The sequence below is a fragment of the Cebus imitator genome, unplaced genomic scaffold (genome assembly GCF_001604975.1).
Source record: "Cebus imitator isolate Cc_AM_T3 unplaced genomic scaffold, Cebus_imitator-1.0 Scaffold45, whole genome shotgun sequence".
NCBI lineage: Eukaryota > Metazoa > Chordata > Mammalia > Primates > Cebidae > Cebus > Cebus imitator.
The window spans coordinates 14419853-14439670 of NW_016107360.1; the positions used below are offsets into that span (position 1 = coordinate 14419853).

At 34.4% G+C, this 19818-nt stretch overlaps 1 protein-coding gene across 3 annotated transcripts in view; it reads left to right on the forward strand.

The window, feature by feature from the left end:
* Positions 1-19818, forward strand: part of ZNRF2 (zinc and ring finger 2) — an 88813-nt gene that overhangs the window by 66323 nt on the left and 2672 nt on the right. For 2 of the 3 annotated variants that reach the window (XM_017527097.2, XM_017527095.2), the window contains exons 3-4: positions 9942-10047; positions 16520-16599. In XM_017527097.2, the coding sequence (XP_017382586.1) occupies positions 9942-10047; positions 16520-16577 (164 nt within the window). In that variant the 3' untranslated portion in view covers positions 16578-16599. Of the gene's footprint in view, positions 1-9941; positions 10048-16519; positions 16600-19727; positions 19816-19818 lie in introns of those variants that run through there. The other variant, XM_017527096.2, reaches the window with a different exon arrangement.

Here is a 19818-nt window from a genome sequence, read left to right on the forward strand (position 1 = left end):
ATCTTAATTATTTCTTGTCTTCTGCTAGCCTTTGAATTTGTTTGCTCTTGCTTCTTTAGTTCTTTCAATTTTGATGTTAGCGTGTCAATTTTAGATCTTTCCTGCTTTTTCCTGTGTGCATTTAATGTTATAAATTTCCCTCTAAACACTACTTTAGCTGTGTCCTAGAGATTCTGGCATGTTGTGTCTTTGTTCTCATTGGTTTCAAAGAACTTATTCATTTCTGCCTTAATTTAGTTATTTACCCACAAGTCATTCAGGAGCAGCTTGCTTCATTTCCATGTAGTTGTGCGGTTTTGAGTGAGTTTCTTAATCCTGAGTTCTAATTTGCTTGCCCTGTTGTCTGAGAGACTGTTTGTTATGATTTCCATCCTCTTGCATTTGCTGAGGAGTGTTTTACTTCCAATTATGTGGTCAATTTTAGAATAAGTGTGAAGTGGTGCTGAGAACAATGTATATTCTGTTGATTTTGGGTGGAGAGTTCTGTAGATGTCTGTTAGGTCCGCTTGGTCCAGAGCTGAGTTCAAGTCTTGAATATCCTTGTTAATTTTCTGTCTTGTTGATCTGTCTAATATTGACAGTGGGGTGTTAAAGTCTCCCATTATTATCATGTGGGAGTCTCAGTCTCTTTATAGGTCTCTAAGAACTTGCTTTATGAATCTGGGTGCTCCTGTATAGGGTGCATATATATTTAGGATAGTTAGCTCTTGTTGGATTGATCCCTTTACCATTGTGTAATGCCCTTCTTTGTTGTTTTTTTTTTGTTGTTGTTGTTGTTTGTTTGTTTATCTTTGTTTGTTTAAAGTCTGTTTTATCAGAGACTAGCATTGCAACCCCTGCTTATTTTGGCTTTCCATTTGCTTGGTAGATACTCCTCTATGGCTTTATTTTGAGCCTGTGTGCATCTTTGCACATAAGATGGGTCTCCTGAATATAGCACACTGATGGGTATTGACTCTTTATCCAGTTTGCCACCCTGTGTCTTTTAAATGGGGCATTTAGCCCGTTTACATTTAAAGTTAATATTGGTAAGTGTGGATTTAATCCTATCATAGCTGGTTATTTCCCTCCTTCCCTCCCTCCCTTGCTCTCTCTCTCTCTCATTCCCTCCCTCCCTCATTTTATTCTGCCTCTATAATAGGTCCCTATTTAATTTTTTTGCTGTGATCCCCCTCATCTATTACTGCATATACTTACGTAGTTAATGCTCTTTCTCAGTTGTATAATGTTACAAGTTGTAGAATCTCTCATTACCCATGTCAGTCATACTGTCACCTTTTTTCTCAAACAGAAAAAGATAGAATAAAAGTTATGTCTCTTTTGAGCCTGTCAGTAGCATGTCACAGGAAGACTTTTTGTTTGAATATGGAAGTTGTTCCTGGGAGCAGGAAGCGTTTTCATTTTCAGCTCAACTCTGTGGCTTCTTTCCAGTGCTTTCACTACTGTATCAGTAAGAGCAACCTTCTCCCCTGTTTTTAGATTCACTCAGGTACTGCTGACTGCTTGGGCAATTTAAAGATTAGTAGACATTGACCAAGTCCAGTGAAAAGAAATAAACCTTTTTTTCAAATCAATGTTTTTCACCCTTTCCTTAGAACAATTAAAAAGAAAGAAAAATTGATGGTGGCACATGCCTATAGTCTCAGCTACTCAGGATGTGAGGCAGGAGAATTGCTTAAGCCCAGGAGGCAGAGGCTGCAGTGAGCCTAGATTGCATCACTGCATTCCAGCCCAGGTGTCAGAGCAAGTCTCTGTCTCCCAAAAAAAAAGAAAAATGATTTCACACTTGCTGTTTCTTTATTTTCACATGATTACATTACCTGGGGTTTCGGATGAATCTAGTTTTATATTCTCCAGGATCTAGCAATTAGTCGGTTATTTTAGTAGTTGAGGAGCAAGATAAAGGGATTAAGAAAGCATTCTCAGTTGTTTGTGCTGCATAAATTCTAATTTAGCCAGAGCTACTGGTTCTTAGATACTTGAGTTTTCTAAATATGTTAGCATTTTGTGCTTTGCCTTATTATCTCAGGAATAGACATTTAAAACGTTTTTCCTGTTCATACATACTTTTAATACCTGACCATGTATAATAAACAAACAAGCATTTATTGGTAAACTTGGCATATTTACATATTCAATGCTTTTTGGTTGAGTGACCGATAGGAATTTCCAGGATAAAAAAGTCAATACACTTAAAAATTAAAAAAAAAAGATCTGACCTCAGCTGAGTCACCGAAACCACAAGTAGTCAAAGTGCTCAAGTCAGTGGCAACAACAACCCTTTGCTTTGGGGCATTTTTTTCTGTTCATTGGCTCTTCACTTGTTGCTTGGTGTTTTCCTTAGTCTTCTGAGATCTGTTGCTTTATTAGTTGTTCAAGAAATATTTATTGAGCACTTACTATGTGCAAAACACTATATTCCATTCTGGGATAAGCAAAATCTACAAGATCCCTACCCTCATGGAATTTACCCTGTTTAATACAAAGGTGGCAAAGTATTGGCCACATCTGACTCACAGTCATGTCATGTTTTATTTGGATTACGCAGTATAAGATATGTTTTTTGAGTATTTGGAAATGAAAATATTCACCTGAATACCTAAATTTCCACCTGCTTTAAATCTACATCTGGCCACCCTAGGCCTTGATTTTCCCATGGCATTCTACTCTTAACAGCAGCTGCCCCTTTTAGATAGGACTACATGTACCAGTGTGCTCCTCTATTCTCTAAAAATAAACCAAGACCAAATTCAGTGGGCATTTATTGTCACAATTGTACTGTTCTTTTTTCTTACAAAATAGTTAAAATGAGCTACATCTTTGGGCATCTGAGTTCGTGACCTGTGCATACTGATTATAGTCAGCCTGCTAAACATCTCACAGCCTATAGGAGAAGCAGAAAAGAAAAAGCCTTATATACTCCACTTTAAACAAAAGCATAGGAGATACACACATTGTAATAGTACTCCTCAAATTGATTCTGACAGAATATTGAATCCCGATTTATAAATCTAATGATAGTTCTCATGTAACATTTGATATGTACTGTTGCATGTTGTAATAACTGAATTGGTATTTTCCAGCTTACTTGAATATTGCTGTAGTAAAATTTTGTATACACTCAGCTAACATTTAGTGCCTTTTACGTATTTTCACACTTATTAGATTTATTTTTAATCATCAGTATTAAAGACCGTGTAGGTGTTATGACTTGCAATTTATTTTATGAAAATGAGGCTCAAAGAGGTTTGTGACTTATCCAAAGCTCAAGCCTATTCTTTTTCCATGAGACTCCTTCATTTGCATTATCTCCTTAGATCTTCACAGGGATCCTAAGAGACAGGTCCAGCAGGTTTCATCTTTGTTACCACTTCAGATTGCAGAAAACAAGCTCAGAGTCCCTTCTTGCCAATAATCATGTTGCTACTTTTCAGAACATACCTGCTCTATTCCAGGTATATTACTAGGCATTTGAGAGGCATTACTTATTTCTACCACTCCCCTGTGAGGGTAGGTACTATTATCCCGTTATAGTCACAAATAAATTGGAAGAGTTAGAGTTTGAAACTGAACTGTAAATCCTTTTAAAAAATTGCTACATATTGCCCACATTGCTAGACTATTTTATTGCCATTATGAGCCTTCATACATGAAAATTTAATACATTTGTCTAATATTAAAAGTACACAGTAATAAGCTTGAAAATCAGATAATGATATTAGCTTTGTTTTTTTGGGACTGGTGCTTTTCTCTCCATAGTGATTGAAGAGAAATGAACCTGAAATTTTACTTCAAAGTATAGTTTATTCTATTTTGGTTTGTATTCAATAGTTCCATTTTTTTTTCTTGTTCATGTGGACAACTCATATAGGAAAATATTTGTTTAGATTTTAGGAAATCAGTGTAATGGCTTTTAAGTTTTAGTTTCTTGTTTTGTGATAAAGAGAGGTTATAGGAAAATTAGTTTGATTTGATGGTTGGGAGATAACTGGTAATCTAATAATTTCTTGGACAACTTGTGTGATGACTTGTAGCTTGTTAGGTACTTAATTTTACGAAATACTTAATCCTGAGTTAGTTTTTTCAGGTAAGTTAGGAGCAAAAAGGTCCAAGAAAGCTATGTCTGAGTGTGGAGTTTTAGTATTCCTTTTGTATATTGTAGTTTTTAGAGTTTCTAAGTTGTGTTCCATTTTATTTTAGTTACATTTCCTTGGCAAATTCACCAAATTTCGATTTCCAGAATATTCTCAAGAGTATAAACTTTTTTTTTTTAAGAAGTCATCAGAAGAGTCACAAATTCTATTTCCTCCTGAAGAATTATTATTAATTTTACATTAAGTTTATAACAGCGCAGATGAAGGGTAGCTACATGTTTAACAATCAATTCTTAGTTACATTTACACTAGAGAAGCAATGAAAAAGTAATTTTCAGTGGCATCTAGGCAAAGAAGCCCAGATTAATAAACATTATTCCCATATTTTTATTGATATATTTATCTTACAGTGAAAATGGCAGCTTCCCTTTGTTAAATATCATTTCTAAGCCTATTTATGAGTACAGTAATAGCTTATGGATCTGTAATTGAAAGAATTAGTTAATGTTACATCCTTTTATACCTATAAGATAACTTAATATCTGAAAGTATTATTAAAACATGTGAGCCCCAACTTTTTGTTCTTTGAGTAACTGCTTTTTACTAATGTTGTAAATTTTTTTAATTCTTGATTTTTCTAGGGATTATTTCACATTTCAGCTGCTTTTGTTTTCTACTGCTATCATTGAGGGCTCAAGAACAAAAAATAAGTCTTCAGGTAAAATGCCTGATCCATAATAGTGCTTGGCATTGTATTTTGCTGAAAAGATCATATACCTGTTTGGATGCTTGATCGGAAAATAAACTTGTGATGATTATGAAATTTTCGCATGAAGTTTCCTTGGCTGCCTCTAACAAATTCAGTCTTATTTGTTGGTTTGGTTTTTGTTTTTTTAAAAAGAATTTTGGCTGTTTGCTTTTTTTTTTTTTTTTTTTTATGTTGTCTTGACCTGCAGTAACTATATGGATATGTGCTTGGACCTGCTAAGTATTTTAATTTTGCATATTTGGCTGCTTTAATTTTAAGTAATTTCTTTGGACAACGCAAATTTTAAGAGCTTGAGAAGCTGTAAGTGAAATATCAAGTAACAAGCTTATAACTAGTTTATAAATGTGTATTTATTACCTATTATATATTTTAAGGTTTTATATTTTACCTGGATTAAATTACAAATTCAGTTTCTCAGTTGCACAGGCCACATTTCAAGTGCTGTTTTCAGGGCATATGTGGCTAGTGGTTACCGTTGCGGACAGCACAGGTAAAAGATGTTTTTTTCATCACCAATAGTTCTGTTGGACAGGGCTGTTTTAAATTGTATACACAGTTAATTATAAGGTCATTTTTGATACCAGTTATTTTATCCGGAAGGTAAAGCGTGTGGCCAGCCTTGAGAATACTTCCTCCAAATATGTAGTTTGAGTATTTAAAACAGTTGTTTGAAACAGTTCGGTTGCTTTGGTATTTATGCTACTTTAAAGTGAAATTGTTTCTTGTGGCAGAATTCATGAAGTAGGAAAAATGTCAAGGACTTAGTCTAAATTTGAATCCTGACCCCAGGACTTACTAGTTTAGTAACTTCTGGTAAGTTACTTTACTTCTTTGAGCCTCAGTTTCCTTATGTGTAACAATAGTTACTTCATCGGATTAACATGTGACTTAAATATGCCTAACAGCGCATTTAAAAGTGCATGTTTTTAATCCTGTAAAAATATGGAATGATGCAAAAGCATAAGTTAATTAGGCAGTGTCGTCTGGGGAGTTGTTCCCATCCCAGCCTGGCAGTTATAATAGGGTGCCTAGAAATGATTAAGTCAGGAAGACGTTCCTGGTCTTCATGGAGTTATTTGATGATACTCTGTAAGTTTGAAACAAGTAGACTACCAAGATGGAGAGAAAAAGAAATAGGAAGATGACTGACTTTGTTTTTGGAGAGGTTCGTGAAGTACTATCTGATAATAAAAACTAATATGTTGTATAGTGTTTTTATACAACTTAAAAGGTTTTGTCACACAATTCTTTAAAATTTTATCTCTAATATTTTGAGTACCTTTAACAGACTAATATTAGAGAAGAATAAAAAGAAACTCAAGGTTGAACATTTTTCAGGTTACATAGCTAATATTGAGAATGGAAAATCATATTAAGTTTTCAACTTTAAGGCTTAGGCTCTTTGTATTTCAACATGCTATTCTTTGATAGCAGTAGCATTTGTGAACCAGGCATATATTTCAGAATCTCCAGGAATTGGACTCAGGTACATAATAATTTTTTGGTGTATGTTGAAAATGTACCCTTTGAAGTGAGTCGAGTGCCCACTTCTGGTTAAAAATCATTGCTCTTTTCCAGTCTTTCAACTTTTCTTTTTCTGTAATCAGTACATCCAAATTAATGCATTGATGACATGAGTAAGACAAGGCATCAAATTGATAAGCAATGCACTGAACTTTTACTACTCTAGATGTTGAGCTATGAGCAACAACACTTTTTTTTTCTTGAGGTGGAGTCTCATTCTCTCTCCCAGGCTGGAATGCAGTGGTGCGATCTTGGCTCACTGCAGCCTCCGACTCCTGGGTTTAAGCGATTCTCCTGCCTCAGCCTCCCGAGTAACTTGGATCACAGGTATCTACCACCATACCTAGCTAACTTTTTTGGTAGAAACAGTGTTTTACCATGTTGGCCAGGCTGGTCTTGAACTCCTGACCTCAAGTGAACACATTTAGTTCCCCATTTACAATCACATATGTCTCCATTGATCATTGCTCGTGGAGGAGGAATCCAGACTAGCCAGCTATGGTAGTTAAATCTGTGAGTGTTCCCTTCTCTGCTTCTTTAATATGAGTTTTAGCTAGTTAGTAGTCTACCCCAAGATCTTCCAGTCCCGAATGTTGACCCCTTAGTCCCTGTGCATGATATCTTCATGAACGTTTTCAACTGATTGGCTAAAGATTTTTAATCTTTTCCCAACTGTCTTGAAGATGCTTTAGTATCCTGGGTTTAGTGGTGTTTCCAGGTCCTGTTTAACTATGAATGTATCACATTACTGACAACTCTTTCACAATTGTGAAACCTAGTTACTTATGTGAAGGCAAAAGCTCAAAACTTTCCTTTGAATGAAAGTGTCATTTATAGGGGTGGGAGAGGGGACTACTTTAGCAAACCCCCCAGGTAGGTGGAAATTAATCATATTGCACAGTGAATTTTCAAAACGGAAAATGTTTTTAAACATACTAAGACACGTTCTATTGGAAACAAGACTTTACAATGTGAAAAGTTAAGCATTTGCCATTTGAAGCTGTAATCATGAGGTTTTGAAGTCAGAGTGAACTATCTTCTAACTCAGAGTTGCTCATCAAAATGCAATTGATCCGTGGCTACAGTGAGTTAACATTAGCTTTTAATTTTCTGAGCAGAGATTATTTCACTAGAAGCTATTTTTAGCGTATATTAGACTGCTTCTGCACTGAAATCAGTGTGTTTGGAATGTTTTTACAGGTATACTTTTCTTGAACAGAAAATATAATTGTGAAGTACAGTTCTGATTATTTTTTATTACTAGGGCTTAAGGGAGCTTATTTTTAAAATGACTTCAACCCAGCATTCTGAATTACACTGAAAAGATTGTTTGAAAGCATCTAAGGGATAACTCTTGCCCCTGTCAATTTTAAAATAGCATTGTGTTCTTAAAATATATATGATTCTGTTAATTATAGGCAGGTTGGATTTGTCTTTGTTGTACTATAAATTTTCTTATAAATAGGATAAAATTTAGACCTTTTAAAATATTCTCATCTCAAAGACTTTGAAGAGCTCTGAAACAAGATGCATGTAAAATCGATGTTGCATCATAGTTTAATGGAAGCATTTTTCTTTTTAACTTGGTGATATATAAAGCTAATGGTGCACATTATGACCATTGATGTTTTAGGTTTGATAAAAAGTAGCGGTTGACTTTCTGAAGTTGGTTGTGAACTTACATAATTATTTGATAAGATTGTATATTTTTGTGGTGAAAAAGTATGTAAGTGGTGAGAATATACCATATTATTTGGAATTATAGACCTTTACCAAGTTTTTTAGTGTTTCCTTTAGATCCTTTTTTGTTCTCACTGCTATCAGTTAGATGCTTTACATTATACTTGTTCCTTATCTGAATTTCCTATTGAAAGATACCAGAACAATAAGAGAAAAATGGAGATCAAGAGAACAAGAAAAGGCATGGGATGCAGGATGGGGTGTGAGTAGTGGGTAGGATCTCTAGGGCCAAGAGAAAAAGAATGGGGAAAGGGAGTGCACTTCAGGGAAGTGGTAATAACATTTTCCATTTCCAGCTTTGCTTGTCCAGAAGTGTTTACCTGCTTAAGTTTCTGATTGTAATATATTAGCTTGTGAGCTGTCCAATAGTTAGCTGAAATCACTCCTAACATATTCCATCCATTCAGCTAATATAAACCCTTCCTGCTGAGGCCTTGCTTATTCTGCAGAAGGTGCCCTGTTAACTCCTCCAGCCTTCTGAGTAAATCATCTGCTGGTATCTTCTCTTGTGTAGACCAAATAGAGTCTGTGTTCCCTCATAATGAGCAGCCTCAAAATGAATAATTAAAGGGAAGAACCACTTCGTATAGAATGAATTTTTCTGCTGTGTACTATTACAGATATGTACACAATTGAATTTGTTGGTTGATTTTTATAGGAGGAATGGGCATACCAAACAAATACTTAACTTTAGAATACTTCCCTGCCTTTCCCTGTCTTTCAAAATTTGGGTAGGGATTGATGTAGTCTTTTCCATTTAGCATATTTGACTTTTTTATTTCAAAAAGCAGTAATTTGTTTATTTCTAGTATTCGTATTGCATGTTCCTGCTTTAGCTTTCCATTGTCTAAATGAAGAACATATACTTTGGAGAAGTTTATTCATGTTCTTCAGTAATGACATGTTTCAGTCTGCATTTAAAAAAAGAGTCACAAAATAAATCTCACTTACATACTCTATTTTAAGCAAACTGCTTTTAAAAGTTAACATTTAACGTTAGAATGCAATTTAAATTTTCAGTATGAAACATGGATTGAGAGAACCTTTTTCATTTTTTTCAAAAGAAACTTTTGCATTATAAAGAGATTTACCCTTGGAGCTTTTAAGCATGCCATAGAGGTTTTTTGCTTTTGTTTTTGTTTTGTTTTGTTTTTCTTAATACCCTGCAGATCCTTTTGGAAGCCACTCCATTTGATGCCTGGAGTAGGCTTGGCATTGTCATGGAAAAAGATTATGAAGAATTGCTGCATTCAATTCTGAAATCCTCAAGTTTCTAAAAGTCTCTTTCAGAATTTACGTAAAAGTTTTGATATTCCTTTGCATTTTCTTGAGTTAAGCAGCTTTTAAAACTCCCACATTCAGGGTGATCTATTGAACTTACCCAATTTTATTAGAATTTTAAAAATTATAATAGTATTTTATTTTTAAGTCTTTTCACCACATTACACTGTCAAATTCTTTGAACTACCTTGGGCAAACTAAAGGAAAAGAAATTCTGTGGTACAAATAACTAGCTTACTGATAAAGTTGTAGAATAAAATCTATGCAAGTTGGGTGCTTCTGTACTATCTTTGCTTACTGTAATGCTTCAATAAGATAGAAATGAAAATGGAGATACTGGAAGTAAAGGTAAACATTTTTCAGTCATGTATGAATAGTATTTCAAATACAGGTGCTGAGTTTTATGTATTTCTGATGAAAAGATAAGCCAAGTAAGGTGGAATCACAACTCTTTATCAGTTAGCGTTCACAAAATTCTTTTTTCAATTTGATGGATGATTATATTGTCCTGAATTCATTTTCTCTTTCTTCAGAGGATGTACTGAGTAAAGATGCTGGGGAATGTGCAATATGCCTTGAAGAACTGCAGCAGGGAGATACTATAGCAAGACTGCCTTGTCTATGCATATATCATAAAGGGTAAGTTCACCAAATTGATATTAGAGTAAAAGCTTATTCTCACAGTTTCAAACATTATAATTAGGACTGAAAAGGAATCTTCATTGAAACCACCCCTTCCCTGCCCCACAAACTCTTCTTAAAACTTAATGACCTTTTTTCTCTACTTGAACTAAGACTTGAACCCACATCTGTTTGAATTCAAAGTCTGCTATTTTTAAAGCATTTGCTGTGATCTAGCTGTTGTTCATAACTTCTTAAATAGGTTATGTCATGTAAGCCTTGTAATCATTGCATGTTACAATTGAGGAAATAAGCTAATGGACAGTATGGAATTTCCCCAAGATTACAAGGCTAGTAAATGGCAGAACTGAGATTCTGGTAGATTTGAAATCTGCTTGACTCCAAAACCTGTCTGGTTTCTTATATGGTCTTTTTGCTTTTAGAGTGATACAGGAAAAACTGGGGATTAAAAAAAAAATTTAAGGTAACCACAAAAAGAAAACTATGACTTTCAAACTGATGAAAACACATTACTTAGTACTTAAAGGTGGGGTGGGAAAAAACTTAGAGAAAACAGAGTAAATAAGACAAAATAGACAAAAATATATCCAGATACATCAGTTATAATAAATGTACATAGAACAAACTCACTAGTTGAAAAACTGATTGAAAGGTTGGGATATGTAGTTGATAAAAAATGTATTTAAATATAAGGATACATAAAATTTGAAAGTAAAAGGATAGAAAACTGCACCTAGGCAAATATTAATTGAAAGAAAATTTGCAAAGCTAAACTGTTACACAAAGCAAACTGTACAGCAAAAGCATTATTATGGATAGAATTACTTTGGAATGACAAAAAGTATATGATATTCAATTTTTATGTATTTAATAACATCTCAAAATAAAAGATTTATGAAACCCGCAGACAAAATTGACAAATTTATCATCATAATGAGACATTTCAGTACATCTTTTATTGAGTCAAGCCACATACACAAAAAATGAATCAAGACCTAGAAAAATAGAGCAATGCAGTTAACAAGTTTGATCTAATTGATGTGAATATATATTTGTATCTGTGCCCATCAGTTAGAGAATACATATTTTTCAACCACACATGAAGTATTATAGAAATTGATCATGTCCTAGGCCATAAGTGAATCACAGCAAAGTACTAAGAATTGGTACCATATAGGATGCCGTACACTGACTGCTATTAATTGTCACTAATAAAAAGATAAATAATCCTCATACATACTTTTGAGTAACTTGTGGGTCAAAGAAAAAATCATCATGGAATACAGGAAATACTCAGAACTGAATAACTGATGTTTTTGACAAGCACCTAGAGTGATCCGCAGAAGGTTTATGTTACAGTAGAAAGGAAAGCTGAAAACTCAATAAGCCAAGTTTCTTGCTTAAGAAATTAGAAAAGTAACAGCAGAATAAACACAAATAAAATAGAAGAAAATAATGAAGACCAGAGAAGAAAATAAGTTTTAAAATGACACACTAGAGAACCACAAAGCTATCAGTTGGTTCAGAACAGGATTGCCTCTAGAGGAAAAAGATGAGGAATGTGAATTCATAGCAGAAATTAAAAACAATGAGAAAAAATAGGCCTATAGATGCAATGCGGCAATGGGTTCTATCGAATACCCAAAGAACACCAAAGAAAGTAGAAGAAGATGGAAGGTTTTCCCATTTACTTTGTGAGAAAAGTATAAACTTGATACCAAATTCAGGTAAGGACAGTACAGGAAAGAAAATTAGGAAGCACTCACATTTATGAACATAGATATAAAAATCGAAAAACATACCAGCAAACCCAACTCAACAATATGTATCAAAAAGTATCTATCTAAAATAATGCCTCATGAGCAAGTTGAATTTATGCTAGGAATGCAAAGATACTGTAAGATAGAAAATGTATAGATGTAATTTACTACATTAACAAAGGAAAAAAATTAATAAATGTGAGAAAGCCTTCAGTAAAATTCTATACTTGCATATTAATGATTTAAAAATAAAAGCTAAGAATATTAGATAAATTATTAAAATTTATAAGAGTTCAAGGGTTGCCAAATATGAGATCAACCTATGGAAATAAGTTGCATTCATACTGCAGTAAGAAAAAAGGAAATACAACTTAAAAAATTATAAATGTCAACAGAGACTAAAATGACTATAAGGCATATTAGAATTAATTCTATAAAAGATATGTAAGACTTTCCTTTAGATAAAATTTTAAAACTTTATTGAAAGATATAGGCAATCTGAAATAAATGTGGACATGTATCATATTGCAGATAGGAAGACTCCGTGTCATAATGATGTCCTTTTGCCTCAGATTGACCTATATAGTTAATGCTACCTTAGTCAAATCTCAGCTAGTTTGTTTCTGAAACTACATGGGGACCAACAAGTGAAGGGCTGAGAACGGTTAAGACACTCGTGAAGAAGAACACCATGTTGGTGGGGCTTTCCTGTACAGATTTATTATAAGACCACATTAAGACAGTATGGAAATGGCACAGGTGAGCCAATGGAATGGAATGGAGTCCATAAACACTTGTGCCTATCTGGAGAGATCGCATAGCATGGGAGTTAAGAGCATGGACTTTGAAGGCAAGACACTCAGCATTTGAATCCCAGCTCCTTCACTAATTCTGTATGTGATCTTGGTCAAGTTAGTTTTTCTCTCTCTCAGTTCATAAGATGAGGACAGTAGAAACAACTTCATAGAGTTATAAGGGTATAAACGAGTTAAGTTTTGGAAAGTGCTGGCACATACATAATAGATCTATATAAATGTTTGTTGAATAAATGAGAAAAAATTGATTTGCCAGAGATGGAATTACAGTATAAGAGAGAAAGAATGAACTATTCAGTAAATGGTGCTAGGATCAATTGGTTATTGATATGGAAAAACATTTCAGTCCTTATCTTGCATTTGACATAAAAGTTGATTCCAGGTTGACTAAATGCCTGCCTCAGAGAACCAAAATCTAAAGTGATGAGGAAAGAAAATAGTGGAAATGTTTTTGACCTCTTGATAGGAAATTTTTTGTCTAGGATACACCTGCCCCCAAGAAGTAATTTCAAGATTGATAAATTTGGCTATATTAAAATTTAAAACTTGTATCATGACACTGCAAAAAAGTAAAAAAACTAGGCCTCAGACTAGGATTGTTTTTCAGCACACATAATAAAAGAGTTTTGGTATTGGAAATAATGTTCTCCTTCTGTGACTTTCTGTAATGCAGTGAACTAATTGCAGTTGGTAAATGGGAGAGTGAAGACAATATAGTTACATGATCTTACTGGTTCTACATAAGATTTTCTAGCACATTAATGTTCTGCTTCATCAGATAACAGCAGATGAAAGCATATAGCTAACACAGTGAGCTGTGTAAGAATACAGTGTATCCATTTCCCCATGTTCTTATTCTTAATTAGACCACGGACTTTGTTGTGGAGTCCTTATTTCACAGTTCTCACATTTTGTGCATTAGCTTTTTTCTTCATAACTCAGCAGCCTCAATCCTACCTTAATCCTCTTTCTGTAAAGCTAACTTCATCATTAAAAAATATGTATTTACAATAGTGTTTTATTGATTAGGAATGAGCATGTCTTTGTTCTGGTTATAAAATTGTGTTATTTGAGTAGTCTGCCTTTAACCTGAATTTTCCCCCAAGCCCTGTTACTTTTAGCCTTCAATTTTGTGGAAAGCAGTGTTGATCAAAAACCTGTATATTATAATACAAGTACCTGGATGATAGCTTCTTAGAAAACTATCAGTCAATTCAGATAAAAAAAAGGACCCTCAGCTGGCCAATAAATATAAATAGACGTATTTGGTAGATAACCCTGGATACAGTACATGTGTACTGCACATAGTAGATAAAGCTGTGTGCAGTACATATCCTACAACTCAGTAATTCCACTCCTACATATATTCCCTAGAGAAACTCTTGATCTTTTGCTCTAAGACAGTGCCACTATTCAAAGTGCAGGTCCAGAAGGCGTTAAGGAGCTTCTGCTAGTTAAATCAACACTATGCTGCTTTTATTGAGAGAGTCTTGCTGTGATTTTTTTTTAAGTTATTTGAAACTGTGTGATTAGTGAGGAAATTAACTTCTATTTGGGCGCAAACTCCTTAACCTCAAAGAATGTTCATAGCATCATTGAAAATATCCATCAGTAAAAGATTGTATATATAAATTATATATATTGATATAATGGAATGCTGTACACAATGAAAATGTAAAAACAGGCTGGGCGCGGTGACTCATGCTGTAATCCCAGCACTTTGGGAGGCCAAGGCAGGTGGATCGCCTGAGGTCAGGAGTTCAAGACCAGCCTGACCAACATGGAGAAACTCCATCTCTACTAAAAGAACAACAACAAAAAAAAAAACCAGAAATTAGCTGGGTGTGGTAGCAAGTGCCTGTAATCCCAGCTACTTGGGAGGCTGAGGTAGGAGAATCACTTGAACCTGGGAGGCAGAGTTTGCAGTAAGCCGAGATGGCACCACTGCACTCCAGCCTGGGTGACAGAGCAAGACTCTGTCTCAAAAAAANAAAAAACAAAAATGTAAAAACAAGAGACTTACTAATAATTGCACATCTCAAATTGAGCAAAAAAAAGCAAGTTACAAAAAGCATAATAGTGTTTTATGGTAGAATTTATATAAAATTTTAAACATGGAGGCAGTACTACATGTTGTTTTAGAATATACACATACATAGTTATATACAGTAAGAAGATGCCTAAGAATGAAAAGTACCAAATTGAGGATAGTGCTTTCCTACTGGGGCTGAGAGAAGGGAATATAGTAATGTAAATAACAAATGAATATAGCTTAGAATGGAACATATGTGGATTGATAGAAGTTTATGAGAAGAGGACCTGGAGTTTTAAATGATTACTTTCTCGTGATGAACCAACTTCATGGTTGTAAAATAAGGAGTACTCATGTTAGATTGCAGATAGATGCTATTCAGATATGTTATGAATTAACACATCTGGAGTATTTTGTTTGATTATCAGAATTTCATTTTAAGAGGTTTTCTGGCAGTGGAACTTCCAGTGCCAAGTGGTAGACAGCAGGCTGAAAACAATGTTTTAAGCCAAACTGGGCATATATTTAGAGAACAAACGTCTTCACGGCAACTGAAATTTAGTTATTTGAAAGAACCTGTTGATGAGGTACACTACCTGTTTTCTTTTTAATTTAATCTATCACTTTTACCTACCAAGCCAACGTATTTGGATATGAGGAGGATAAATGTGGATTTTGTCCTTCAGCATATTAACCAAGCCTTGTAGCTTTGTGGCATATGCAAATTTGAAATGTGTCACCAATGAAGATGTTGAACAGGTTGAATCCTGCTTGGATAACTTGTTAGCTGTTGGGCAAGTAACAGCTAGTTACCAGACCTTGATTTTTGTCATCTATCATGGTACTTTGAAATAGAACTTTGTACCATGATAGGAATGTTCTATATCTGTGCTGTCCATTAGAGTAGTCATGAGCCTTGTTGCTGTTGAACACTTGAAATGTGGCTAGTGTATACACTCACTGCAGGGGAAAAAGAAACAAAAGAAAAAAAAAAAAAGAAATGTGGCTAGTGTGACTGAGGAACTGGATTTTTTCTTTTTTTTTTTTAATCTTTTTTATTTTTAATTGTACTTTAGATTCTGGGGTACATGTGCAGATCATGCAGGATTGTTGCATAGGTACATACATGGCAAGATGGTTTGCTGCCTTCCTCCTCCCCTCACCTATATCTGGTATTTCTTGCCATGTTATCCCTCCCCACCCCCTGCTATCCCTTCCCTAGTTCCCCCTTCTTTTATTTAATCTTAAGGAACCAGTGTGTGGCTCTTGTCTACTCTATTGGACAGTGCACATCTACAATGATGATGATCATATGCACCCGAATATTTAACTTCTAATAAAATAAGATCGTGAAATACTTCACAAATGCAAATGAATTATGATATATTTCTTTGTGTATGTACATGTATTACATAGAATTTAAATATTCAATAATATATAAATATAGCTTTAAAATGTGAAATATTGGCAAGGATTAAAATTTAAAAGCTATTTTTTATTACATTTATAGGTGACATAAACAGGTTGATAATGTTCATAAATGAATAATTATTTTGAAAAGATAAATTATCCAAATTTGTCATTCAGTTTTGATATTGGTTAAGTGGTAGTTCTTCACATTGTCTTTTGGGAGTAGTTCTGTTTGAATTTTGAAGTGCTTTATAGCATCATTTTGCAAAGGTTTTTTTTTCTTAATCACTTAGAATAATCAAAATATAAACATTCTTATCTGTTATTTATGTATGCAGAATATAATTTAAAATACTGATTTTTTCCTGCAAAAACATATATTAAAGTCAAGTATTTCATGATATAAATAATTAATAAAGTATCTCAATTTTTCTGGTTTTGTTCCTTTCTAGCTGCATAGATGAATGGTTTGAAGTAAATAGATCTTGCCCTGAGCACCCTTCAGATTAAGCATCAACTTCCTGTTTTATAGGTAATTTTTTTTTGTGATTATTTTTTAAAGTGTTAACCACATTACACATTCTAAACCATTTTTATTTATTAATTTACTCATTGAGGTGCATGAGTGCGTGTATGTATGATTCAGACACTTAGGCTACTGCATAGAAAAACTTACATTAAAAATATTGTATAATTCTAATTGTTGGTTGAGTGGGTTGGCTCATGCCTGTAATCCTAGCACTTTGGGAGGCCTAAGGCAGGTGGACCACTTGAGGCCAAAAGTTCAAGACCATCCTGGCCAAATAAAAACTCTGTCTCTACTAGAAATACAAAAATTAGCCAGGCGTGGTGGTGCGCACTTAAAATCCCAGCTACTCAGGCAGCTGAGGCACAAGAAGCACTTGAACCCAGGAAGTGGAGGTTGCAGTGAGCTGAGATCATGTCAGTGCACTCCAGTCTGGGTGACAAAGCGAGATTCTCTCAAAAATAACAAACCAAAAAATAATAATTCTTATCATTTAGTATTATTATGTACCAGTTGTTGTAAGCATTTTACATCTATTAGTAACTCATCTAATTGTTACAATAACCCTTTTGAGCTCAGTACCATTACCATTTGTATTATGCAGATGGAGAAATTAAGTATAGAGAGGCTAAGAAACTTGATTTTTCAAGGTCATATAACTAGTTTGTTGGTGAGGATGAAATTTGAACCAAGGCATTCTGGTTCCAAAGACTGGTCTTAGCAATTTTGCTCTTTTTAGGTAGGAACATTTTCTTCAAAAAGTTGCATCGTAAATTTATTCAATTTAACTATTTACTTTTGCATCTTTAGCATGTAATAAAGTGCCTGTCTATATAGTAGGCAGAAAATAAAGTTGCATTTTAAAACTGAAAGAAGAACTAGTTTTGTTCTGCTGATTTAAGTTTTTCATGGTTCTGCATTATCTGAAAATGCAGATTGATAACCTCAATTGGGTATTTTCATAGGGCCTTTTTTTTCATATTTCGTGAAGTACATTAAATTGGTATCACTTAGCTTTGAAAAAATAAAGGTTAGCTTAATTGCTATCTTCATATATATGAAAAGCTATTATGAGAAGAATTGCAGAGGTGATGTAAAGCATTGGATTGTTATAATAAGACAGAGCATTTTAGCTAATCCTAGAATTGTTTCAGGAGTTAGAGTCTCTTTGTTCAGGGACTTGTGACAGTAACAGCAGGCTTTTCTGGGAGGCTGAGATTGTTGACAGGGAACTAGACCAGATGATATCCTGAAGTCTACTCCTGTGTTGGTCCCCCCATTTCCTTTTATTTCATTAACTTTCCTTAATTTTGAGAATAAAAATATTGAGGTAATAAACACAGTCAAGGAATTCTGTTGCTGTATTGGTGGAGGATGATTTAAGAGTAGCAGATTAGAATATTGACTGAGAAGATGTGAGTAATAGCAGCAATAGCTCCTGAAATGAGAACTGCAGGTGAGTGTCATAAGACTATGCATGTGTGTGTGAAATGTAAAAGCCTTGGTAAACTATAGAGTACTAAAAGTCTATCACATTTTTAACCTTTACTGTAAATCATGCCTTGACACATTTAAAATACGAATTGAGGCTGATTGTGGCTCACACCTGTAATCCCCGGATTTTAGGTAGGTGAGGTGAGAGGATTGCTTGAGACCAGGAGTTTGAGGCTGCAGCAAGCTATGAACACACCAGTGCACTCCTACCTGGGTGACTGAGCAAATCCCTGTCTAAATAAATAAATAAAATGTGAACGGAAGTAAGAATGCTGGGTAAGAGTAGTATAGTGGTGGAGTGGTATTTTTAATATATGTGCTCATATGTTTTTATTGCACTATAGAAAAGATTTGGAATGCCTTCATTGTCACCTTATAGTTGAGACAATAAAATGAAACTGTGGCTAAAATTATAGAAGCATTTTAAGAGAAGTACCGAAAACTGATGCTAAGAAAATGAGAGATTTTTTTATCTTAGTATTTTACATGCCAAAGTAATAAATCTAAATCCTTCACCTATAGGTAAAATTTGTCTTTTTAGAGTCTCTCTTAGTGTATTTTGGGCTACTATAACAAAATACCTTAGATGAGTAATTTATGCATGACAGAAATTTAATGCTCACAGTTCTGGAAGCTGGGAAGTCTAAGATCAAGGTGCCGGCCAGTAGACTTGGTGTCTGATGAGAGCTCATTTGTCATTTATGGCACCTTCTTTGTGTCCTCACATGGTGGGACAACAGACTCTCTCAGGCTTCTGTAAGCATACTAACCACATTCATGAGCTGATCACCTAATCATGTCCCAAAGGCCCTACCTCTTAATACTATAGCACTACAGATGAGGTTTCAACATAGTGATTTCGGGAGTACACAAACATTTAGACCACAGAGCTGATAAACTTTTTTTGTAAGGTGGAATTATATGGTATAATTTTTTTTTTCTCTCATCACCTAAATTTTTCCTTAGTGTCGCAGTGAACTAATGGGATATGTGGAGCATACATCTCATCTCACAGCTGAAATGCGTATGTCTGTTGATCTTCAACAGCACTCCCATTTTCTTATGTTATCAGTGTTATATTTGCTTATTTGTTTGTTTTCCTGTATAGAACCTGAGTTTGAAACCAGCCTACTACATGGGGCAGGATGAACTGTTAATCAGGTTATCTGCAGAAATCTCAACCAGTGGAGTCTGCTGCTGTGGGTCTTGAAGAGTTATTTTTAAGAGCTTATAGACATGGAGTGTCTTTACTCTTGCACATGTTTGATTCTGTCCTGACTTTTCTTATTTATCAAGTGATAAATTTTTATATGCCTTTTAATTGTCCTAGATTAAAGGTATATGGGTTTGAGGAGGATTCAGTGTTGTTAAAACATTACTTAAAGCACTGTGTAGCCACAAAGCTCAACGTTTCTGATATTCTTCAGCATAATAATTTAATAACCCAAAATAGACATGAATATTTGTGGTCTTGATTAGTTAGAAAATTGCTGTACTTATTTTGGGCTTTTTAGAACTCCGTATGTGTACATTTTTTACTTTGCTGTAGTCCTTATTCTGAAAGGGGGATGACTTTGTTATGTATTTTTTATGACTAAACTATAATTGATCCTCCTGTGTCTTAATCTGTTCTCCTCCAGATCACTGATTTCATGAGTTTTCAGGATAGTACGGGTATGAAAACTTACAGTAACTACAGCAGTGTTCATGGAGAAATCTATTTTTACACAG